Raw genomic sequence first — 27,706 nt, 5'->3', positions numbered from 1 at the left:
AGCTGAATGAAAAAGTTGTTTTTTGGATATCTGCCGATCAGCGATGCTTGCTGGAAATACACCGTACACCCGCTATAACAAGGTCAAAGGACAGCTCCCAATTTCGCGTGTCTGACATCTGATAGATGCGAATGCACACCAGAGCATTTAGCGATTCGTTGGTTTGTCAAGTTGATGGGCTATCTGGAGTTATGGCGAAAGCAACTAAGACAATAACACTACTGTACGCCCACCGATGCGACTCTTCGACACTTCTGCGCATGTCAAAAGAAGGAGAATCCATTCCGATAATAGAGTAATCAATCCGTATTGTGGGATGAGTTGTTTATTATTACACGTCGGAAATTTAACCTCTCTTTTATGATCATTGCAGTTTTTAAAGTGGTAACTATTTTGCTTGTATAAGAGTTGGAAAATTTTACGTATAAAGCACGTGATTTCTCGTGTTGGTGACCAATTCGTACATCGCTTTATTTCTTTCTCCTCCCCTTCAACATGAATTGACTCTTCTTGGCAGTCTGTCAACGACGGCTCTCGCTTTTGTGATCGGACAGTAGTGCGTTATGTTTGTTAACTACGCATGGTCTTCGGGTCTGCACGCAGTGTGCATTTAAGTTTTTATTTGCATTCTTCCCAGTTTAATAAAAAAGATTGACCATAGAAAGTACACAAAACAAAAATATAGGAAGTGTAGAAAAGAATGCTGGATGTACTTGACTTACTAAAATCAGAAAAAAAAAAAAAAAAAAGCGGTATCTCGGTACATTCGTGTCGGGAAATCCAAATTTGAGGCATGGATAAAAGATGAGGCTAACCTGTACAAGCAACAAGTAACTCTATTAAGCAAAGCCTATTGAACTGGATTGCAGATCCCCTTATATATTAAAATTTTAAAAGTCATAAATTGTTTGCATTTTACCAATTTCATTCATTTGCGTTTCCTTCTTGAGGTTTCATCTTATTCGTCGGTTCTATATTTTTATGTTATTTTAAGTTTGGTACTGTTTTTCAGCACCTTTATTAAATTCCAAACATTGTAACATTCATCTAGTCTTCATCTAAAAAAAATTCCAGGTATGTCTAAAATTTCACACCCCTAATATAAAATATAATTTCAAGACCACCTTTTTTGTGGTAATGTGTACTTATTCATCTGCTTTAATGCATAGCCTACCATTCAGATATAGAAATAAGGAGAACTCCATTCTAGTTAAATAAGTGACATGAATTTTTTTTTTCAGCGCTCTATACCATCAAGTAACTGATGCTAGTGAAATTCTTCAACGAAAGCGAGCAGCAGCAACTCGCTGTCTGTTCATATGGTTTACTCAAAAACCTGCAGACGGAACACCTATCTCTTGTAAAATTATCAGGATTCAAGCGAAAAACAAAAACAAAAGAAAGGAAGACGTGCAAGCAGCTTGGATCAAATATGGGAGAAATAGAATTCACGGGAAACAACAGCTGGCTCAGCCGCTAGGGAAAAAACAACATTGAATTCGCCAAGTTACAAATTTCAGGAGAAATTCGATCTGCAGAACCAATGCTGCTGATGACTATCGAAAATGTATCATGCAATTGTGTGGCTAAGTTCCAGAACAACTTACAATTGCGACGAAACAGGACTTGATTATAACATGCTTCCAGATCAAACACTAGCATGTAAATTCGATGAGAAGGCATGGGTCCTAAAGCAGTGAAGGTTCGATGACCTTGCTGTTTTATGTTAATAAAACCGGCACATAAATTGTGGGAGGGGGGGGGGGAATCTTGAGTCCCAAGGTGTTCCAACTAAAAATACATACAAGCGTTACCATTTTAGTATCGTCACAGCAAGAATGCTTGGATGATAGCAGAGATTTTCTAGGCATGATCTCAGAAACTTCGTGCCAATCAGTGCGTGATCTGCGCTTTTATTGTTGGACAAGTGTTCTGCTGAAACCTTCATAACCCGTGATAGTAAAATCAAGTTTAGCTATTTGTGAAAAAAAAAAAATACAACCTCCAAGATGATTCAGTCTGTCTTTTTTTCTTTGTATACCGACCTTCAAAATGCACTATAGGAAAAAGTTAATTAAAGAAATAATTGATGAGGAAGTATCCATAAGGGAAGGAATGAAGAATACCACACCGAACAGCGTTTTGGGCTTAACAGTGGGCAAGAAGAACCCCTTTGCCAAAGTGAGATGTGCTGAGAAAGAGGTTTTTTCGACGTAACCATTAACTCTGGAAGTCACAACAGTGATGGAAAAAAGCAAACAGTGTCTCTAAGAGACGAATGGGGAAAAAATAGTTCTAGAAGAAGAGAATAGAGCTCAGATTTGGGTAAAATATATAACAGAACTTTTCAATGATATAAGACAGAAGCCTATAAATATAAAAGATAACATTCAAGGACCAGTTCTTTCAAATGTGAAACAGAGAATGCTATAAGATCAAGTAAAACAGGAAACGCCAGTGGACCAGAGTTGTGCAAACAGAAAATTTAAAATTAATAGAACCTGATAACATCAAACTTCTTGAAAAACTATTTAATAAAATATATGAAAGTGATGAATTTCCATCAGATTGTCTCAAATCTACATTTATCTACATTATCCCAAAGAAACCAAAAGCGAATTCCTGTGGCGACTTCCGACTTATTCGTCTAATGAGCCAAACATTAAAACTATTTTTGCAAGTAATTCAGAATCGTATTTATAGAAAAAGTGAAGAAACTCTAAGTGAAACGCAATTCGGCTTTCGGGATGGTTTTGGTACTAGAGAGGCCCTTTTCTGTGCCAAAATATTGATACAAAAATGCATAGAAAAACAGAAATCTGTCTTTATGTGTTTCATAGATTTTGAAACACCATTCGACAATGTCAGACACGCTAACTTAATAGAAATTCTTCAACAAATAGGGCTAGATAAGAAATCTGTATTGGAATCAGTCAGCTACCATTCAATTAGACAACATTACAAAGTTGTCTAATTGATTGGTAGCTGACCACCAGTGATATTAACATCAAAAGAGGAGTGAAACAAGGATGCGTGCTCTCACCACTCTTGTTCAACATATATGCAGAGGTAATCTTTAAAAAGTCCAGAGGGAATCACAATAAATGGAAAGATTGTTAAGAGCCTATGATATGCAGATGACATCGTGCTAATTACAGATAATATTATGGATCTCAAAATACATGGTAATCAGCAAACATCCAACCTCATCAATGAAACTGACACTCAGTGGTAAAAATATCGATCAAATGTCAAGATATAAATATCTTGGTTGCTGGCTTAATGAAAAGTGGGATCCTGAAATAGATATAAAGACAAGGATTGAAGTTGCACGACAGTCCTTCATGAAAATGAGAACATTTTTCTGCAATAAAGAGCTAAACATGGAAGTCAGATGCCGAATGCTGAAATGCTACGTGTGGCCTATTCTGCTGTATGGAGTTGAAACATGAACATTGAAGGCGACAACCTTCAAGAAAATCGAAGCCTTTGAGATGTCGCTATAGAAGAATGCTAAAGATATCATGGACAGAAAAAATTACCAATGAAGATGTCTTAAAATCTAATGGCAAATCTAAAGATCTTGTACAAATAATCAAGAAACGAAAAATATCATATCTTGGCCACATCATGAGAAACAGCAAATACCAACGTCTACAAACTATTTTGGTTGGAAGAATTAATGGAAAAGGAACTAGAGGAAGAAAACGAATATCATGGTTTGACAACATCAAGATGTGGACAGGAAAGAGCAGCGCACAACTGCTCCGATTAACGCAAGAACGCAGTTTGTTCGCCAAGATGCTCGCTGAACTTCGACAGAAGATAGCGCCATAAGAAGAAGAAGAATCGCTGTCCAACTTAGGAACGCTCAAACGACCAGACAATTATAAGGTCAAAACCAAAGCCAAATTTTGTAACAGCAGTGATGAAGATGTCGCCCGCACATTCATGTAACGGAGGGTGTCAAGCGGACGAGAAAACTATCAGAATTCATATCCTTCATTTGAAATCAATTACTGAATTTGCAGAAAAGAATTTTGAATAGGAAGTCAACACAACAGCTGATTCTAGAGTCACTAATTAAGAAAACCAAATGGGACATTGTTTTCAATGTTGTTATTTCATTATTTTTAATTGATAATGACAAGAGTGGGGTGTTTTGTTCATAGCATTTTGTTGCTAGCAATAAAACCATTATTTCCATGAAAACTTTACTTCTAGCTCCCAAAAAATTGTACAGTACAAGATTATCACATTTTTCTATAACAAAAAAAAAAACATAAATTCGATAATAACGCGGTTCACTTATAATTCGGAAGAAATTTTTGGATCCAACCGTTGTAGAGGAATCCCTCAACTTTTGTGTTTCCGGAAAACATGCTTTTGAATGAACGGATAATAAATTGACACCACAAGTTATTTAACACGAGTTAAAAATTCACTTATAAAAGCTTCACCGATGAACTCCATGGAATGTCCTTGACCTTGAGGCGAGGCGTAGTTTTATCATATCACTCAATACACTAGAGGAAATTATGAGTAATATATGTACTATATATAGCAACAATCAGTGTAATTAAAGACAACTCGAATGAAACTACCTTGCGTAATGAAAAAACCCCTCCCCTCCCCTCCCACAGACACTATGCTGCATACACGCAAGCAAATCAATTCCATTGTAGCATCAAATAATCAACTACATTCTAGCATCCTCCTTCAAAGGTGCAGATTTATTTAAAACCAATCGATTTATTTTCAAAAAGTAAATAAAAATATATATACCAACGTATAAGCAGATATTTCAGGTTTAAAAAAAATGCTGAAACCAGAGGTTGTCTTATACTCCGGCTATAAACTAACACATCTTTGAATTCGGCGATGGAAAACATCGTCAGGTAATCGTCTAGTTCCTGCAGTAAATGTAGTGTTTGCCAGGGTAATGTTAGGCTCATTACTGCTTAGCTTTTGGCTTGTTAATATACTGATATCCAAGCGGTTAGCCTAGTGGCTATGCGCTTCGCAACCATATGCCTAGGAAAGAAGCGTCCTAGGTTCGATTCCCGTCGTCGACGTGAGGAGCTTAAGGATCTTTCTCAGACATAACCAAGTTAGCCGGTCTTGGGCGTGGACAACAGAGTTTTTTCTCCCAAGTTTACCTGGGGTTTTTTCTCCCGCAAGTAGGCAAACCGGCGCCGTGAACACACGCAGCTACAGGATATACCGGGAGACATAGGGCTAGTTACCTTATCCTCGGAATGGGTACGACTTAGAAGGGCTTAAGCTAGCTCTGTAACAGACCAGTAAGCCTAATAGGGAGTAGAAGAAGATTATACTGATATATTAGCATATTAATATATTTTGCATATAAATATTTGTATTTAATTGATGTATTCAGTAGGATAAGCACGTGGTTTGTTTCTTTCACTTTAAACCAAAAAAAAACTAGTATAAACGTAAAGAACAATTTTACCAATTCTTTACGAAAAGACATCACTCATGAATTATAGTAAAGAAATTATCTGAGATGACTGCTAATGCCTATATTACATTAAACCAAACGTAATGTGTAGGAAGAAGGGGTAAGTAAAATTTGTGGTCGTCTTATATGGTGAGTATAGCACAAAAGCATAAACCGACAACTTGACATCAGAACTGCATTTGAGATTTTCTATATCATGAAGACAATTCACAAATACGAATGTTTACAAATAAAATTTAACCGAAGACATTCAAACCATGGCAAATTATCCATGCTTGCTATGCAAGCTCATTAATTGAGAAAGAAGTAATATTTATTTGTTAATAAATGCATGCATTGATAAGCATTCCATTCAGGCTTTTATTTTTGAAGACGTTTTAAGCTTGCGCGGCAATAACTGAGCTTTGCGTTGTGTATCGAAGGCCGACGCTAGTCAAGCTACCTTGGCTTGCTCGGTTGTGGGAGCATCCAGATGCTCGCTTCAGCACTGTGATTTCATGCGCGCGCATAGCCATTTCCGCTCCCTCCACGTCATCTCACCCTGTTGCTTAAACACGGGCCATACACCGTCAAAGTAGCTCTAGCCAGTGAGCTTCAGCCAGCCTTTACAAGTGTGCGTGTTGCTTGGGAAAATTAAGTTACAACTTTTTATGACGATGTCATTGACCAGTTCATAAAGAAAAACCATGGGGTAAAATTTGTATTCAAGTAGCTAAATTGAAAAAGATAGAATATCATTTGTAAAATAAATGTTGTATTTGTATGATTAAATGTACATAAATTTCTAAATACAGTACATAGTTTTAAATGGTCAGTAATTCATTATTCCGCTAATCAGACTTCAATCACACCTCTCATTCCCTGAATGATAACAAGAGCAAGCGTGAATTTTAAGACCAGCATTCGCCCCTGATTCAAACTAAAGTGTACTGTGGATTGAAAAAGTACAAATGCTCCCTCCCTACATGGAAGGGACATGCCGTCAAACGAATTCACTCTTGAAGTGAAACACGAGGAGGCACCGCTCCGTCGTGAACAAATTAATTCAGTGTGAACTAATGCACAGTGTTTTTGCTGAGAGTTGCTTTGTCATTTCAAATGACACACACCACTTCGTAACAGCGTGTGATCGTACATACTGTACTGTGAACGTAGTAAGTTACTTTGCGGTCAAGCCACCATTGAAAGCATGCTTGGCTAATTGTCTACTGCCTTATATAAACATTTGCTATTAAAAATTATCCTTCAACATTGACCATGGAAAGGTGAAATAGCGAGTGCCGAAAAGAAAAGTTATCACTTTCAGAGCAAACTTAATTAAGAGATATGAGTTTAGGGATAAAGAAAAAATTGCACGTGATTTTGAACTGAGTGAGGCAAAGAGCGCGAATTTTGGCCTCATTTAGTAAAAGTTTGGGAATTATTAAACTTGAATTCAGAAGGACAGTGATAATGACCTCATTAACATCGATAAACAACGTGCATATGAAGAACAAGTGACTGCAATGCAGAAGAAAATGTACCAACGGAGAACATAACTTAGCCTTTGAATCATTGTTTCCAGCTGTCGAAACTTGAAAACAGCAACTTACGGATATCGACCTTGATCGAAGTTTACTTATTTATCCGTGTTGGGTTCCCCCGTTCCTCGACCTCCCCCCCCCCCTGGAATGGTTGAGCCAGGGATTAAGTGTATATTTTATGACTGTAGATTCGTGTGTGTTCACGGGCCGATTTGCCTGTTCTGAGGGACGAAAAATCCCAGTTTCCGGGTAAAAAACCTTCTACCTCCGTATGAGACCGGTTAACTCACCTTTAGTCGAAAGAGACCAGATAAAAATGATGGAAATCGAACCTAGGTCTTTCCGACCAAAGGGCTTCATCTATACCGACTGAGCTAAGGAGGCTCTACCTTGATCGCCGCATACAAGTCCGTCGAAATGTTGTAGACAAAGCTACGAGTTGTCACCGCAAGATGTAACACAGAAAAAGGACAGCAATGCAAAATTCCTGTTTCAAATATTTCTCATAATTTTCTTTTCAATGTATTTAATTATTTATAAATATTTTAAAACATTTTATTATCGTTTATAGTTATATTGATAGCCAGAACGATAAAAACTGGTCATAAAAAATAACTGTATTTTTTCTTCTTGCTTTAAGCTTCGGCGTGTGCGTAGCTTGTATTAAAGGAAACCATAGTAAACTATCAGCAGCATTGTTGTTGTTATAACTAAAAGCCACAATTATCCAATAAAATTTAGCATCCAATAAAAAAAAAAAAAGAAAGACTATCTGCAATTTGCTGCGAAGTCGAATGGGCGACGATTCGATTTTGGTGTTAACACCATAAGAGTGTCAGCTTTCTCAGATACCTGAATGTTGACGTGAATGAATGCGGTTAATTACCAAGACGATATAGTTCTGTTTATCTCTATGTTGCCTGCATTCTAAACAGGTTTACCATGGTGTAATTTTAGTATATATTATTATTATTATTATTATTATTACATAACGCCTCCAGGGAGTCCAAAGACTCATCGAGGGAGGGCACCTACTCTACAACTCCCCGTCTCCCCCGATTCACCAGCCGCAACTACCTTCATCATCTACACCAACGCTATCTACCGCCACCACTAGTATTTTCATAAACAAATATCCATGCCCAAAGCGAGATTCGAACCCGCAGCCTTTTGGCAGGAGAGCGGATACGCTAACCACTTTATATTTAAATCAAAATTTTCCACTCTGGTACAACTTACTAAAGAAATCTAGTTTTTTGCCACAAGAAAAGTAAAAATAAATCAAGGAATAAAAATAAAATAAAATTGTGCTCAAAAATAATTTCTGTTTTTCGATTTCATGACCATAACGGCCATACTATTGAAGCGAGGAATGCGAAATCGACCATTCCTATCCAAGATTGAAGACACTCATTCTCTACCGCAACACAATATAACTCTGCAGTATAAAGATACTGTGCGCTGGAATCATAGCATATGGCTGTACTTTTCATTGGAAAAGATAACGATATCACGGAGTTGGTAAAGGACAATGATCATCGGGTGTCTCCATCTCGATTACGATATTTGAATAATCGTATCTGAGCTGTGGGCAATCACACCTTGTTGATAGCACACAATGATTAAGGAACACACAGAATGGCGGAAAATAGCGTAACTATCTTCTGGAGAAGAAACTGTAAAGAAACACGAGATGTAGACTGGTGGTGGTGATGAGCGAAGGGTACAAAGCTTCCTGCGGACTAATATTAAAGAAGGCGATGTTACTACAGTTGATGTCGTAACACAATACAGAGAATGCAGGAACAATAATCTAGTTGACGATTCGACGCACCCTCGCAGGAGACGATTCCAGAGCAAAACACTCAGAAGGTGCGCTCTCCTTACTGAAAATCACCGGAGAAAGTGGCTGCTGTGGTGTCAGAGGACTACCAGTTGGATATCACACGAGTGGAAAAAGGTGTGCTGGTTCGACGAGTAGCCAGGAGTATATACCAGAGATAAACGATCACGCGGAAAACAATATAAATCAAAGGAACCCCTCATGCATGGCATTTTACTGTTTAGGCTAGTGGGAACGATATTATGGTATGAGGAGCATTTTCCTGGTCAGAATTAGGACCCCTGTTGCATATTCGCCAGCGTATTGCCTAACGACAGATTCCAGTAAATCACGTGAATTCTGATATATTGTACCCATTGCCAGATGGGAGACCGAATTTTTTTTTTTAGGACGATAATGTACCAGTGTCACCAAGTCCAAGCCGTAAGGAATGAATTCGAGGAACAGACGAGAAGAACATCATCCCTGTTTTCGCAGCTCCAAGTCTCTTTCCTTGTCCTCATGCGACAAACTAAACACCTTAGTAAAATATAAGATGACAGCATTCACTAGAATGACATTAAAAAAATTTTTTTTAAAAATCGAGTTGGGGGGGGGGAGAGTTCTTTAACGCTAGTCTATACGGTTGGAACATTGCTGCTTACAACTCCGAGCGAGCTCAGTTCATCCTGCGTGGGAAACACAATCAGAATTCTAGCGGAACGAAGTGCATAGCTGTTTCACGTGGGTGCCAACTCCCACGTGAGTTATATGAGAGTAAGCATGACGGCTGCAATTAGAGCAGCGATATGAGGTTATTAGAATGTTTTCATGTGCCAGGAAATTGATGGGGAGACGATGGGAATGAAACGCGTCGCAATTTTACGAGAATTATGAACAGACAGAAAGAGGTAACGAAAAAAAAATGAATGAATAAAATTTGTTATAACGAATGCAGTTTCGAACAGCGTATTTACTCTGTCAACTCTGGTATGCTGACGTAACAAACGCTTCCACATACTTAATAGACATTCTCAAAATTTAAAAAAATATATATATTTTGACTTCATATAATATATGGAGCAAAAACACGCGTTCTGAATTTAAAATTGAACTTGCAAAGATGTGTTACTTTGTTAAAGATATAGTTACGTAATAACCGGCTAAATAAAGAGCTAATGAGGTGGGTATATATAAGGACAAAATCATTTGCTTCCTTATAAGCTAAAAGAACAATATGTATTATGTAAGTTCTTCAGTAATTTTAATGATGATTGATTATTTCAGAGTATTTAAAACTTCATAGAAAAATATAACAACAGGATATTCAAATAACAGTTTTATTAATTAAGTAAATTTTCAACTTACCTTTCCTTGCATAATCAGTCGAATAGTGAGGGTAACAGAAGGGCCATCGTTGGACAGGGCCTTTGACTCTACTGAAGCCATGACGACGTGAGTGACGATGGTAGTGCTGGTAGGGAAAGCAGGGATGGGTTGCAGAAAACAACGCAGGTAGGCAGCAGGCAGGGCCAAAAATTACAGAGGAGCTATGGAAAAGAGAAATACGACAAGTTCAGGTGATGCTTAATATTGTAACTTCGATGACTGTGTGCTGTTATATACTACACTAAGGAAACTGTCAAATTTCTGTTACGCAAGGAATAGGAACAAAGTGACTATCCGAGTTAAAACCGCAACACAATGGAAGAACAAGCAAACAGAACACGTACTGTTCCACTAAAGTGAAAAAGGGACAAGAGAAGAAACGTTTTATAGGAGAATGGTACAAGTGGAATGCCGGGACTGAAAACAGCGCGTGTTTCTGAGACGGGGTTGAGGAAAGGAAAAAAAAAAAAAAAAAACTAGAGAATGCGACTCGGGGCAACAGTAACTACGATGGGAAGACGACGCTCAGCGAATAGTGCCGACCATGCATGGGAAAGAAGCCAAGAAGAAGCAGCCAACCCAAGCCGTCTCCCTGTAACACTATCTAATAAAAAATAAGTAAAACATAAAAACAAGATCTTCCCTTCTCTCAGAACTAAAGCTAAGTGAGCTGATCAAGAGCGCGAGGAAGCCTTAAGAGTGAAAACGAAGTACAAGGAAAGGAAAACAGCAGACTTCACCTGCTTTATTCAGAGGTTGCAATATAACCGTTCCGCTCGCATCTAGTTGCTCGAACAGAGATTTGTATCAATCAATGACATGAAAAGTTGATCCAATTATTTTATTAAAAATATCCTTTGGAGATTTCCACACGAATGCAATTTACTCATAAAAATTTTACTTATTTATAATGGGGTTTCTGTTATATATTGCAATTGATTTCAAAACAAATAGAGGCTACTTTACTAAACAGATACAATATGGATTTGTAGCCTTCACAAAACACAATTCTAAACATAATTGATTGGCCATGTCCTTTGGAAAATTTGCAAAAGAATACGATTCAATCATAAAAACAAGTTTGTTTTCTTGACAAAGCAAATATGCGATTGCGCTGAAAGCGCAGATATTAAAAAAATGCTATTGAAGTATTGTACGTCATATATATTATAACATACAATACTTCAAATCAGTGAATATCAATATTGTAAACTTGACAGATAACAAACGATTTATTAATAACAGTCCAAAGGAAAATTATCCATAAAAATGTTTCCTATAGGAGCAAAAATGTAATGAAAAACAACATTTTTCATTACGTTTTGAAACCTGATACCGAATTTTAATGAAGTAACAGAGAACGAAACCCAATTCGGCCTTTCCTAGTCCCAGCAGAATAAAATATATGAGAAGTGTCAGAAATAATCAAGATGAGTCGTGAAAGATGATTTATTAATGAGATATATAAATAAATTGTTTTCTGATTAAAATCCTATAATTTTTAATTAAAACTTTTCTAATTTTGTAAATACAAAATTTTCATGCAAGACATATTTCCCAAAAATAAGTAGTTCAAACGATATAAAGCGTAAATAAAAAAAATACACATGATAACAGTGTAGTCTACAGTTTACTTACACGGAAAAAAAAAAACTGTCAAATGGCAGACTAAGCTTATCTTTCAAACTATGAAAATAATAATCCCCAGATAATATACATTCCAGAGAGGAAAAACAACAACCAACTTATTACAAGATTTCTCCGGAAATTATATTCTTTAACAAGATAAGACGTGTGACACTTATATTTATGTGATGAGCCAGAGCTTTTTGGCAGGTGGATTACAACATCATATTTAACAAAATAAAAAAGAGAGAATAAGAAAAGTGGAAAAAAAGAAACGTGAGGGGGTTAAGTGGGGGAGGGGAGTCAATGAAATACCTTATTAATTATTTTACTTGTAGAAAACAGTGCGCACGAAGCATATAACAGAATGATGTAAGCCCAAGCTGAGGGAGAGCTTTGGAACAATGTTTCCGCATAGCTTTTAATATATGAGCATATAATTTCGAAAATATTGGGGGTGGACATGTTAGCCATAGATATTATTTGCTTTATCACAGTATTCGCTTCTTTCCATATCTGATCTCTTCGAAGCTGCTTAAGTAACCTTTTTTATTGAAGATATTTTGGCGATTACTTCTTATCTTATGGTTTACATTATTCCATTACATTTTTAAATTAGTTTCTCTTCTAACGTCGTCCCCTTTTCTGATAAACAAATATATGTTCGCATGCAGTGTTCATAGGACATCCGTCGGGTTAGTTTAGTTGAATGGGGTTATCAAGCTCCTATGGGAAGGCATTTGACACATGGCTGAAGTGGGATAAGTTGACACACGTGTTGTTCTGTATTCTTCTCTGCGATCGTGCCGAAGAAGTACCATATGTTGGAATGCCTTACAGTAGAGATGTTTAAGAGCTTCTATGCTAGAAGTCTGCTTCCTGTTTAGTTGTGTAAAGTTCATAACTTCGTATCAGATATCTTCAAAGAAAATTTCAGACAATACCGGATTGGCATAGGGCTTTATAAAGCAGGAATTTGATGCTAGCGATAAATGCACTGTTTTCTGATTCGATACATTTTTGCAGCTATAATCTTGTAGTTTCTTTTGAAGTAGATATGACTGATGTACTTCATACTTATAGTACGTTAAAATATCTGTTTAACTGTCGTAATCCTTGAAGTGGTCGTGAACACATATTTTTAACTACTTCATGCCAGATTATTGTTATGCGAATTGAAACAGGATTACTCTTTGAAGTAAATAGGATTGCTGTAATACTAGTTTGAGAATGATTGAAATTCTCATGATCTTTGTTCTGTAATTCGATATGTACCAGTGGAATAATCTTTTATCTTCTTCTTCTTCTTCCTTTCCAGGCTTATAGACTAAGTGGCGTGTTCCGGGCTATATTCCATCTTTTTAAGAGTCTTCCTCTGCATCGAATACCTTTTGGGTGGTAATTTAGAATTTGTTTAAGGTATTCTGCTTCTATTCATTCTCAATAATATTTTATGTGTATCCTATAATATATATAAGCGAACCACTCGGCTAACTAGGCCAGCAAATGACCGCATACTGCCTTTCTCCGTCATTTGTTAGTATTAATCTGGTGTGTGTGTGTGTGTGGGTGGGTGGGTGGAAGTACATGGCGACACACTGTCCTCTCCATGCACATAAATGTAATATGAAGCCCAAAAACTTTGCGAAAAGTTTCTGGGCTATCCCACAACAAAAGTAAGATATATAGTGGTTTGACCAAATGGGGGGGGGGGGAACGGGGAAGAACACGCAAACTCAAATATTAACATAATTTAATAATGCTATTTTAAAGTAAAATTATATTTTTGTTAGTTTTATAGTTTAATTAATGGAACGGTAATTGGTTTTTGATTGTCTCCTGAAGTGGGTTGCTAATCGTCCATTTCTCGTCTACTCTTACCTGCATTCCTTCCAAATAAAGAAATTGTATCTTTCGTTGCATTTCTCTCTCTTACAGTAATAAATCATATCGAATTTTCTGTTTCGTTTGATACTCTAGCAAAAACCCTGTAATAATTTAGAGGGTTTTTACGTTACTCATGTATTGGACATACTTATGAAATATCACACTGTTTCTTCTATGAAATGTACTTAATGATAATTATGAATGAACAACAAAGGCGCCAAAGACACCGAATAATATATTCAGTAGCTCAGGTTAAAAACTCCAACTCACCTTTACATTACATGGGCCGTAACAACTGCAAAAAAAATCAACAAATTTAAAGCACACTTTGTAAGAGTCAAATGCACTATGCTTGCCTCTTGTGCAAATGTTATTTTATCCTCCTGGTTCCTCGTGATGGCTGTTTGACAGAACTTTCGCCAACCCTGTTTCCATTCCATATCTTTACTATTCTAGAGATAAGACAAAACTCTTGGAATCAGTATTTTCCTTCAGATCTTGTTTAGATAACTGAGGAAAATTTGCACCCGCTATTCCTGAAACTACATGCAGGTAGTTGGAATCCAACTTTCATCAGAACAGAAAATACTCGCAGCTTTCATACTAATAAGTCTCCTCATCCAGTCAAGTTGCTAGTTTTTTTTTTTTTTTGCTAAAAATCATGTGCTCTAGAATTAACACCTATCTGTATCACCTATATAAGTTATCTTATTCATCTGGTATCTATTAAATAGCCTGTAAACAAGACTTTATCTATCCTTTCCCTTCAAAAAGAAGATAAGTTAGCCAAGATCGGTCGATTGGTAGAGCCTCTGCTACTAATGGCACAGCAAAAGGTTAAGCAAGTTTGAGCGCGGTTAGTAGTTGGAAGGAGCTCAATCATTCAATGCTGTTGGCACACTCTCCCTCGATGAGTCTTTGGACTCCCTGTAGGTGTCACACAATAATAATAATAATAATAATTAGTCTACTGCTCCATTTCCCACACCTCATTGGTCTCAAAGTGATGGAAGTTATCAGCAAATCAGCTTCTTCACGACCTAGTGCCCCCTCAGTTACGACCAATATGGATCCTACCATTATCGTTCAACATCAGCCCTCCTCGCTAACTTGACCCACCTTTCGACACGGCCTTGAAAAAATTTGGAGAAACTTGTAGTCTCCTTGATATTTTCAAGGCATTCGATCCTGTGTGATGACATCGAAGCCTTCTTGCTAAGCTACCATCTTATTGTCTCTCTCTCTCTCCTGCCTTTGTTATTGGATCGAGAGTTTCTCTTTGGACGTTCATTACTCTCGTCGACACTCTTCCTCATATATATATATATATATATATATATATATATTAAGGTTACCAAGTAATTTTATAAATTGGTTATTTTATATGGATATATATATATATATATATATATATCAATGATGCTTTTCCCCTCTTTCACCTTCAAATCCTATCCACAATTTTGCTGATGACAGTACTCTCCTTTCTTTTTCTTCATTCTAGAAATCTTGCAGTGCGCTCAAATGATTCAGGTTAAGATATTCCATAACCAGTGCCTTAAACACTGATTTCCTAATTAATCTTAAATAGGGTGAAGATAATCTAAAATTTCAATGAATGAATTCAGAAGTTATCAAAACACATTCCTATCTTATTACCTAAAATAACGATCCTACTTCACTCTCTGATTTTCGATAATGTTCCTATTTCCAGTCTATACCAGTTTTTCTATTCTTACTTGACTTTTACATCTAACTTATCTTAGCATGAGCACTTCACATCCATAGTGCCTTCAGCCTCCAAAAGAACTTGGTATTCTATTTCTTTCAAAACACTAGTTTCTCCTGCTCAACTCATAATATCTGATTGACCATAGAACATTGTTATCACATTTAGAGTGAAGAACTAAAAACTTCCCAAAGGATTGCTGAACGTGTTCAGAACAGGGCAACCGCCTAATTGATGATTGTCTCCGTCTTTCTCCAATCACCTCATAGCTGCTATCTTTCTGCATTATGGCTTTTTTATAAGTACTTTCATGAGCCTAGCTCGCCAAATTATCCCCCATCTCGCTTTCCTCTAATCATATAAGAACACAAGCTGGTACTGGTAAAATTCATACACATACATTACCTCTGTTTCTTTTGGAATAGTCTTCCCAATGTCCGCAATAAGTATTACCTTCAACTTTTCTAGAAAGTTTATGTATTCCTTCTTTCTCATTAACCATTTGCTACGCACGACTGTTGGGTTACAGGTGTTGATACCGTGTTATTAGTGACCGGGGAGGGTTAATATATATATATATATGTATATATTTCTACATTTGTTTTCCAAGTTTCATCACGTGGAGAGTTCGCGATCCATTTACAAATGTTTCCTCTTATGGAATGAATAGAGGTTCCATGAATTAAGTTACAAATTAAGTGCATGACAGCTACGTTATTAAACAATAACAGAAGATTACTGGTCGTTGGTCCATTTCCATTTTTATTTATTTTCGAAAGTAAAATGAAATTTAAATTATTTTATTTTAGAAAGAACTTAGGTATATAAGTATTTTTTGATTTTTGTCCTTGATGTACCAACGAGTGCTTCCCGTTCCCCACGTTCAAACAACCCATTCTTTGATCAACTCTTGCAATTTTAAACAACGAGACCAACTGAGCCAAGAAGATATTTCTAAATAAGAAAGAGATGTAAATTTTAGGGTAGTATATAAGAGATGTTAAGAGACATTTTAGGTACTTAAAAAGGAAAAATACCAAAGAATAGCTATCGGGCATATTGGCAGACTCATATAAAAAGGTTAGTCCTATAGTGTGTGTGTGGGGTCTACTGCTGTTATCCAACCTTTGTTCTTCAACCTATTCTCTATAACCCTCACTAATGCATTGTCTTCTGACACGTACTTCATGTATGCAATAAACGCATTGAGCAACATGAGCAAAAAAATTTATAGTCAGACAGCCTGCTCTGCAGTTCTTGTCATCGGGGAAAGTCATCGAGAGTTATACTCGAGCTCGTATAACTCGGGGAAGAGTTATACGAGCTCGAGTCGGAAGAGCCTTGATTCTTGTCCTAATTAAATCTATATATTCGAAACACGTGCTTAGATTCATGTAATGTAGATCCATCGACTGAGTGGTGAAACATTAAAGTCTATCTCATCTGTTCAGCCAAGACAGTCTTTATCGGTGTCCTTCCATCAAGCACCCATCCAAAGGTACGTTGATATCATCCTTAATACATGAAGTTCCATACTTCATGTATTAAGGATGATTTGGACTACCCAAAAATACAAAAAAAAATAGAACACGGAATGAGTGTACTATAGGTTTACAGAAAAAACCTTTCGATAGTGTGAGCTACATAAAAGACGAATTAAAAATAGTCACTTCCATTGTGATAAAAAATCTGTACATTTTTTTACCAAAATATGCTCGTTTTTCAATTTAAGAAATTCGTGACTTTACATAAAGCTACAAAAAATAATAGTAATAAATTCTTCAACGCCTTTAATTCTGGATGGAAAGTAGTTGAGATATACGAGTAGTTGAGATACTATCTCAACTACTCGTATATTGTTTGACATAGTATGAGTTGTACAATCGAAATTTCTGATTTGCGGAGTCAAAACCTCGAGTTTCGGGGGGAAAGGAACAATTATTTGCTTATGCCAAAGATCGAGAATTTCAGGAAACAAATGAAACAAGGTGTTTTCGACCCTCTAGTCAGGGATTAGAGCCGAACCAATATCGCCTTCTGCCTTAGGCAGTCTAGCATTATGGAACCAGAAACATTGCCATGAGACTAAAATGTGCCCTGAAGCAATCAATAAGTAAGAAAGAAATGGTTATTAATTGATAACTGCTACTATATTTGTCTATTACAGAAATGAATGACAACGTGTTTTTTTTTTTTTTTTTTTTGTTGATTTACTTAAATCCCTACCACTAACTCAGAACAAGAATCGCTAGAGTGAATTACTGTTGGCAGGATCCATATACTGAAAGCAGTGAATTACGTATAGGGTAATAATACTTTAGAATTAATTTGTTTTGTTAACGTAGATGCATGCCCCTTATATAAACAATTTGAGAAAAGAGAAATGTATCAAAAACGTTATGTAATTGTGCATAAGACTAATAAAAACATACCAACTTTTAATAATAATTAAATACCTTTTTTTAAATAAAATCAACGAATTTTAGAATTTTAAATTTTAATTTGAATATGAAAATTTTCTAACTCTTAAAAACATCTTAACTTTTAATAAAGCAATAAAAGAGTCTGGTAGCAAAATTTTTGTGTGCCGTTTTTACAGAATATTTTTAAGCTTGACACGAAAGGAAAGACAATTTTTTTTGAAGCATGCAAAGAACTGAATTCGGTCATCTACGAAAACATTAACGTGTTATTTTATTTATTTTAAAGTAGCAATTCATCTTCTGATAAATGTATTACTGCACATGCTGGATGATATAAGAACGCGACCCTCCGTAGGTAAGTTATGAAGATTCACTTCGGGATGGAAAGGTTTGAGTTCCAATCCCGTCTTGGGCGTGAAGTATCTTTATAAGGTTTCAAGTGAATAAAAATTAACTTTTCTTGTATCCCAAACAGGATCGGAAACCAGATGATTTCAACTGGAACTCAACATAAGATGAAAAGCCTTATAAATGTCCCTGGTTCTGGACAAGATAGAACAGCAGAAGCGTCAATCCCTCGCTACTGCACCAACGCAGTCACATGTTCTATGAAAACAATCCAGCCGGGTATCAAGTGAGTCGATGATGCTCAATACTATGACAATATGGAAATAGAAATACAAGGATAAGAATACAGTTTCAGTATAGTAACTGACTGCCATTTTGTGGTGTGTATGTGGGGGGGGGATAAATACATGTTTAATTTATCAACATTTTGTGGAAAGTCCAAGAGAGTAACATCCGTAATAATCGCCGCAAAAGGGAGACCAGGACCAAGTAGAAGTATCTGAAAATTTTCCAAAGATGAACTCTCCATATACTTTTTTCAATAATTATATATTATTGAAACCAGATATAAATTTGAAAAACATACCCAGCCAGAGGAACAATACAATGTTTTTTTTGTTTTGATACCTAAATTGTTAGAAAGATATTTGTGATCTCTGATTAATGCAAACAACGTTATCTATGATGCCTTTCAGTCATCGATCCATATATGCTCCTATATTTATAAATCTAGATATAATTTTCTCTCAGAGCAGTATGAAATCACTGAGATTTAAATTGATCTTTTTATATTCCAGCGGTAGCTAATTCTTTCTCAGAAAAGCGATATATTATATAATAGAATGATAACATATTAATCAGATAATATATTTCTTATATAAAACTCTTCCATGTGTAGAAAGTTTATTACCAAATGTTCCACAGCACATTTCTAATATCGCTATCATTCCAGTACGACATATCAAGCTCTCAATCGTTCATATATGCTTTGCCGATCGATAGCTTTCTCTCTCTCTCTCTCTCTCCCATTCTATATAAACACACACACCTTTGTGAAGTGATGCGATTCTTATTTCTACTTCTTGTGGCAATGTCCTTCGAAGCGGACATTTCACATCAATAAACCTATCTTCGTATTTTCTTCACTCTCAATCTCCACAAGTGATGAAACCTCAGAATATTACTGCCAATATTATTTGATATACAATAAATTCGCACATGATCAGTATCCGAAATATCATTTTGTTCTATAAATAATATTCGTGAAATGAATCAACCATTTATCACTTATATATCAGAATTTTAGAAACTCCAATAAATAAATAAATAAAACACGAAAAGGCATTTGTGCAAGAGGAGGTGCCTACATAGTGCAGAAGGAAGGACTAAAGTGCATTTGGGTAGAAAGTTTTGGATTCAAATCCCTTCTAGGATGCGAATAACATTTATAAACAAGCTTTTCAAATGAAGTCGAATTAGTCGGCCTAATAAAAAGATCGCAATTTCTTTCCCACCCGTCGATAAAGCCAAGCCGAGTTTTTTCCCGACAGGAAAGAGGAAACCAGTTTAATATGGCTTAGTAGTTGCTTCGTTTCTCAACATAACTGCAAGCGGAATAATCTAAGTTTTACTTTTTTTCATCCTTCCTCCTCTATTCGGGAAATTTCTTCCATGTTAGGTGATATTTAATTGGTATATTCAGAGACCACCTTATTCGGAGGAAAAGCAGAAGCGAAAACTGGGTTATCTATAAGTGAAGAACTATTCGTTTGTCTGTGGAACTGGCAAGAATCAAAGAAACCTGAAGCGAGATCTCTCTCATCAAAAGATATATTTCAGTTCTGAAATTCTCTTCTCACCCGGGACACCAGTAATACTTGTATGGTTTTCTTACCATATTCATTTTCGACCTGAAATGCGAAAGATTCCAATCTTGAGTCAATATTATCAAATTTATTATTTTTGAAATTCAGTGTATAATTACATACTAGATAACTATATTACAGCCATATGACCATCGTATATTCACTTTAAAAATCAATGCATAACCAACGTTGTACCCTAAAGTTCACGGCATAGTCACAAGGGATACCTTCACCTAGCAAAGGTTTTGATGTGTATTTGTAAATAACTTCAATGAACGTTTCTTTAAATGCGTAATTATAAGTTTATACATAGGAGTGATAGCGAACAGTGAGCAAACCAAAATATTTTAAAAATAAGAATAATAAAGTAAATCCTCTAATGTAAATAAATTCTCTAATCATAAAGTAAATCCCTTGCCTTCGCAAAACGGGAGTATATGAAGAATTCCATCAGTCAGATCTTTTGAAAATTAGTAGGAAACTGGTTTACAATCTTAGTAGTCAGGTAGGTGAGTAAATGACTAACGACTTAAGGATGATAATACGGTAAATTCTGCATTTCGTGGTTCCTAAATAATATTTTGTTTGTATAGTGCACGTTCGTTTTTGTTTGTTTGTTTTTCTGAGATGCAGGGCTGAAAATTCGAGTTTACTAGAGGGAAGGGAAATCTTATGGAAACCAATGAAAAAAAGATCATGCTGAAGATGACTCATCCACATCATCGTCACTGTTGAATTTAAAAAAAAAATGAAAAAAAAATCCATCTATTGTATATTATGGTTCAGAAACGTATTCATGTGAACTTGATCAGGTGCTAAATCTATTCTTTTAGCATTTTGAAATCAAGTAATTTTTTAGTAAATTCACTTATTGCATGCATATGAAGCTTGTGCCTTCCTTTCAGTAAATTTCAATAGATCGTGGTTAAGAGCATGAAGATAAGATCATAAAACAATCTTGCATATTTTAAGATGATTTAATAAACAATTTCAGCGATTTTTTTTCTTCTGGTCACAATTAAGGCCATTCACGTGGCCTTAATTGGTTACAGCGCTCATGGCACTGAAATGTGGCCATAAGCGCTGTTGATTTGTAGGTAATATACATTAAATATGCATGACCTCATTTTTTTTTACTAATTTCTGTCGAAAACGAAACCAATGTGAGCTCTGTATATATCTTATGAAGCATAAGTGTATACAAATATCTTCTTCAGAATCGTTAATGAATGGCAGTTTAACAGAAGGTTCTCCTAGCAGAATAAAACAGAATGTTTATTTCATTAGTTTTTCAGCTTTTGTTTTTCCTATGACTTACGCTACTTTTCTTTCTTTCTTTCCATTTTGTCAGCTCCAGGATAAGGTTCGAAACTACATATTCAACATAATTTAGTAAACGATAGGTAATATAAATCTCTTTGTCTTTCTGACAAACGAACCTTTCTCCTTATTTCAGTTATTAAGACTTTACCACCTGGCATTTTGAATGCCTGGCTTCATTTTTAAAATGTCAGCATGCATAAAATTATGCATGCTTGACACATTCTAAAAATAATATATTCTTATACATTATGTTCGCGAATAAAATACATGTTCCTGCATGAATTCCTCGATCTACCAGTAATTTTTTATCGTTTGATCCACGTTTTGCTTGAATTTTCTTCATTAAGAAACATAAGTTCCATTTCTTTTGCATATAATTGCGATTTATTTTGAAGTTATCCTGATTTCGGTTTTCGATTAACTTTCAAACTTTTTAATAGAGTATTAACTGTATTATTGAGGTTTATAATCAATTCTCATGGGTCTTAGGTGTCCACATTCTGAATACTATTTGCAAATATGTATACTTTAATTTCTCCCATTCCGCTTCATATAATAACTTGATTATTTCTTCAGCAGATCAGTTAAAAACCAAAAAGCCAAACGGATTAAAAAATTTGACATCTACTGAACTTAGTATTATGCCGTGATTCTATTATAAATATTGAAACATAATACATAAGGGTGATGAAATAAACTTATGCTATTATTACAATTGATATAGTGGCATCAGTGTGCTCGACAATAAATAGAAACAAGAGATATTAAAAGATTGAAGAACAGGAGAAACCAACCAATAAAGAAATGAAAATTGTTTATCTCGAATTTACAAAATCATATTTTTGCTCTGTTGTATTTATCCGAGATTAAAAAGTAAGTAAGAACCACAAAGTAAGAACTACCTATATATGTATAATTACCCTATTAATCTTTCTTCCAAGAAAACACAATGTAGGATTTACACTTGAAACAACGGTTCCCGTTCGAAAGGTACTTTTGCCTTAAAATTCCAATTTTAAGGTCTCTTTTTCTGAAGCAAGCAGAAGAGGGGGTGGGATGGGGAGGTTCAATTTCATCAGTAATTACCTGCTCCCGACTTTCTTTCCTACTCCTAAAGCCTTCTCTCTCTCTCTCTACGAAATCTTCTTAAACCCCATGCCAAGCAATACTAGCAGCATCCCCAACAAAGTCTCTATTATCTTTCTTTTAGGGTTTAATGTTTAGTGTTCGAAGAGGATGCTTGGAAATAATAGCCTTGCTAATCTAATACTATTAATAATAAATTTCAATAATGGTTTCCTGGGAATCCAGAAGCTCACAACCTACAGATTTGTCGTTCTTGATCAAATTGCATTATTGATTCCGATACTGAAAATCGGTTACTACTACTGCTATTTGCTTTTCTAAGAAGTCCCCCCCCCCCCTTTTTTTTATAATAGGTTTCCTCTTGTTTACAGTACTAGCTTTTCTGAACTTTTTAAAAAGCTTAGGCTTCAAACTAAAGTTAATTTACCGCATATTTTTCTTACAAATTGAACTATTTGTTCCCTTTTTTAAAGCCTATCTCACAGATGCTAATTTTATTTTTTTTCTTGAATTATTTTCACTACCAATTACAATACATACACAACTCCTTCTCCTGAATAGCAACTATACATGTAATATGTATAGCTGCCAGGTGTCAGGTCTCACTCTCTGAAACAGAACCAAGAAAGAGTACCCAGAGAATTGTTCCGAAATTCAAACTCCATACTATCCATTTCAGGGGATTTATACATTTTTTAGATCTTTATGTTCTTACCGAGTTTAAGATCGGGATCCTACCTGAAAGTGCCTTATAAATGTGTGACAGGCAGAATGGCAGATTATTATATACAGCAGAATGATAAATAAAATAAATTTTATACCAAGAAACCGAGCACATCCTAAAGATTTGTGAGACACCAGTTACCTTTGGAGGCGGTGAGCTTTGTCTCAATTTAATGCGAGAAAGAATTCTATGGAAAAGGTTCAGCAAGTGTATACATAATGTTATGGGGTAAAATCATATTTTCATTCTTATTATTTGAAAATGATGATTCCATTACTTATTATTCATGGCGACTTTAATATTAATAGAATATGTAGAAATGCAATATAATAGGTGTGCACCTTATTTTCATGTCTGTGTAAAGCTCGAAAACAAACATGCTGTTGTAACATACATTATGTAGTTGAAATATACAGTATATATTCAAGAAAAATCAACAAGAAAAAATTAAATAAACATATATCTCAAAAAAGTAAATGCTTTTTACCTGTAAACTTATGTTATAAACGAATGACCCAATCAGAGCAATGCATACATAAAATCGACTACGTATTTATGTAAAGTACTAAAACGTTGTTTGTTCGCAATATCTCCCAACTAATAAATTATTAAATTCACGATCAAATTTGACTGCTCTAAGTTGTGTTTTTGGAGGTTGCCAACACACAAAAATGTTCATTCCAAGCCGTGATTTAAATGAACAAAAAATAATTTTCAATAAACATTTCAATCACTAATTTTTATCTTACATCTTACAGCAGGTTATTTTGGCCTTTCCTCCAGCGATTAGAATACATCCCATATACCAAGGCACAAAACTTTATGAAATGAATTCAGAACATGTTGATAAAAGCTGCGTATACGGACATACTTTCTCTTCTACAAAATAGTTTTTAAACTTTTTCTCACATTGCAATGATTATGGGAAAGTACTATATTCTAAACTGTCTCCTTTGCCGCTTATCTATGATTTCGCTTTCGCTAAAATCCGCTAAAGCCTTTTTTTTTATTTATTTCGGATAGGGAGTAGGCGAGGCCGTTTTAGTCTTATCTAACTTTTGGAAAGTTTAGAGAAAATTCAATCTCCACTCGTAGGCAGAGATACCTGGTTCAAGATTATCACTAATGATAAACGGCATCCGGTGAAGAGACGACAGACAAGTGCAGCCATCTCGAAATCCCTAATCCTAACGCAATGTATTAATATCTGAAATAGTGTGGGTTCTACGGTCGATTTTCTTGAGTTTCCGGGACGAAAAACTCAAGTTTTCAGGAGAAAAAAATATCCGCTTTTCCGAGACGGCCTAACTCGGGAACCTGTCGCAATATTTCCTGTAGTTGGCAACAAGATTCAAACCGTGATAACATCGGAACATGGGGAATTCGATGACGTTCTTTGCAGACTTAAAGATGAAAGCTAACTAACTAAATTACCGATGTAACCTTGAACCGTGTTTTAGCGATGAATCATATATATATATATATATATATATATATACATATATACACACACACACACAAAACTTCACAATTTTTTAATAAATTTTAATAATTATCTCAATATAATCAATATCAAAATCGGTCCTTTGCTCCTTAATTCACTCATACAGACGGACATAGAATCCATAAAAGATGTTCACTTTTTAGGAAGCCTAAAATCAACGAAGAAAAGCCTATAAAATACTATAATATTCAACATTCAAACATTTCTACCAGTGTGTATACTCTCTCTCTCTCTCTCTCTCTCTCTCTCTCTATATATATATATATATATATATATATATATATATATATTCATTTTTATATAAACTGACTAAAAATCCGAGAATTATAACAAATCGAGATTTATTTGATACGCAACATGTTTCGTCGGGATCGACTTCATCAGGTGTTAAGAACATAGAAAGCTATTAAAAGACACTGAAAAAAAAACATTGAGACACTCTCAAGCTATAAAATTAAAAGCTATGAATTCGACTATAAATTACAGTTATTATGAACTTGAGCTATACTCCATATTAAAGTTCTATTGTTGTACACTTGTGCGTGTGTGGTTCCGCGAGATCTCCAGTATGATAGTAGAGTTGAAAGAGTCAGGCAAATTATAGCTGAGATTATTGTTCATATGAAGAGGGTACAAGGTAATTTCTTTTGACTCGACAATGCGGCGTTCTATCTCATCGTGGCAAATGTGCAGGTTTGAAGTTGTTGTCCAATTTACTAGAGTATATATATATACTATTACATATTCCATTACAAGTACGCCTCCTGTTTTCATAACTCATTATGGAATAGAGTGCATTCTGTGAAGCTGTCATTCTTGAGGAAGATGTATTAAATCAGCAAGTTTTAATTTCCCCCTCTGTCCTAATATAGGTTTATAAAATCTTCAATCTTGGAAATTAAAAATGCATTTTCCTATAGAATATTAATTGCATCATGAACTTCAGGCTTTTTTTTTTATTTATACGCAAATATTAGCAGCGTATTTCATTTTTAAAATAATAAAAAATATCCTTCAGTGAAATAAATAATGTTAATGGCTCTCATTAATCATATATTGATTACATCGTGAACTTCAGGTTGTTGTTTTTTTTTTTAATTTATACGCAAAAATATCCTTCAGCGCACCATATTCTCTGATAAGTGAGGAAAGGAGTAACTATCATTGTCGAATTTCTTCGAAGCACTGTGAATTACGACATCATTTCTCTCTTCAGCAGGATGGGCCGCTTGCTTTGTAGATACGCTACAAATGATTTCATTCTAGCCATTATGGAATTTTGATTTGTCCCCCCCCCTCACCACCACCACCACGTCTCTCTCAAACCATTTCGCTTACTCTAATCGAGAACCACTGTATTGCCTACGAAATATGCAATTATTTTCTTATTACCAGCAAACTACAATCAATACGTACACGGAAATAATAAATTATACTATGACAAATACTACCATATCTTACTGTGACAGTATATAGTCGCTGAATTGCAATGGACACTGCTGTAATTACGAGAAAGATACTGACAAGCAAGAAATTGTTCCACTGTATAAAACCTTGGGAAACCTTGTAAAGACTACAATCTACTGATTTGATCTCTAGATTTCAGGGATATGGCGTTCGGAAAGCTCAGAAGCAAATCTATTCTTGATTCTATCGTGTATCGGGGCTTGGAATGTCAATTACGAGGAATAGCTGACGGAATGCAATCTACAGAGCGTGGTAAGTCGAAGAAAAGGGATGATATGATTAAAACCTCCTCTTACTAACCTACCAGAGGATAAAAGCATTGTTATTTATTCCTGAAGCCGTACAAAGGTGTGGCAAGAAGGAGGAGGCGAAGTAGAGTTTTTTTGCACGGAGAGTGTGGCATGATAGCGGAATGCAAAGTCGGAGGTGAGCGCGCAGTCAATGAATGGGTTTTAAGGTGCGTAGATCCAACACAACTAATGTGAATAATAATTAACCGTTTACTATTTTCTGATCGTTAAAAGTTTTCATGTATTATATGCAAGACTGTTAGATCTTGCTATGTTGGCTGTTTTGTTTGCTTGGGACATATTGAACATATTCATCATCATAACAACTGAATCTCTGATAGAGCATATGTACTGCGAACAGAATTTTTAGTCTTATTTTGCCTCTAAAATTTATTCTTCGTTTTCTTTTTTGTTAGACAAAACGAGTCTAACAGGTGCTTACGGATTTTGTGAAACACGCTTAAAAAGCTTCTTCTTCCCTTCACGTATTAGGCCTAGTAACCTGTTACGGGGCTATCCTTAGCCCTTTTAAGCCTACCCATCCCGAGGATAAGGTGGTTAGCCCTATGTCTCCCGGTGTGTCCAATGTCTGTAGATGTGTGTGTTCACGGGGCCGATTTGCCTGCTTGCGGGAGGGAAAACCCCAGATAAACTGGGGAGAAAAACCCTGCAGTCCACGCCCAAAACTGGCTAACTTGGCTATGGCTGAGGAAGTTCCTTAAGCTCCTCACGTCGGCGACGGGAATAGAACCCAGGACACTCCTTTCCCAGGCATATGGTTGCGAAGCGCACGGACGCTTAAAAAGCTAATAAGAGAAATAAAACCTTCCGATACAAATATTGTCTAGTACTTGCACTATACTAAAAATGTGGCCTTGCACTCGCACGTACTTCATGTTTCGCATGGTATCATACGCATGAATTGCACACGACCAAGAATTCAGAGCGATGACAAGTTCTACGTCCGATGTTTTGTGTAGTATTTTTTTATTTATTTTTATTCATTATGTTTTTAATATAATCGAAACACTATATCATTAAAAACAAAGGAAAATTTATCTTTATTTATGCAATGCAATTAATGCTTTGAAGTGCAAATATTTGATTATCTCTCCCATTTCATCTAACGCATGAAATCAAAGATGTCTAGAAATATCAGTTTCTGATCCTTGTTGTAAAAGGAAGTTTTTATCCAACCAACATACGGTTAGACTTTTAGAC

The 27,706-nt window shown here is 35.6% G+C and overlaps 1 protein-coding gene across 8 annotated transcripts in view; it reads right to left on the bottom strand.

Moving 5' to 3' along the window:
- Positions 1-27,706, bottom strand: part of LOC150100319 (poly(rC)-binding protein 3-like) — an 874,229-nt gene that overhangs the window by 619,480 nt on the left and 227,043 nt on the right. For all 8 annotated transcript variants that reach the window (XR_016549294.1, XM_090403220.1, XM_090403223.1 and 5 more), the window contains one exon: positions 10,196-10,377. Coding sequence is in view for 7 of the 8 variants with exons in the window: in XM_090403220.1 (XP_090259346.1) it covers positions 10,196-10,276 (81 nt within the window). In the remaining variant the exon portion in view is untranslated. The remainder of the gene's footprint in view (positions 1-10,195; positions 10,378-27,706) is intronic.

Source organism: Typopeltis vanoorti, chromosome 13 (genome assembly GCF_054136105.1).
Source record: "Typopeltis vanoorti isolate ZY-2024b chromosome 13, IOZ_Tvanoo_1.0, whole genome shotgun sequence".
Taxonomy (NCBI): domain Eukaryota; kingdom Metazoa; phylum Arthropoda; class Arachnida; order Uropygi; family Thelyphonidae; genus Typopeltis; species Typopeltis vanoorti.
The sequence above is the reverse complement of the archived record's forward strand: the minus strand, read 5'-3'. Positions and strand labels throughout refer to the sequence as shown.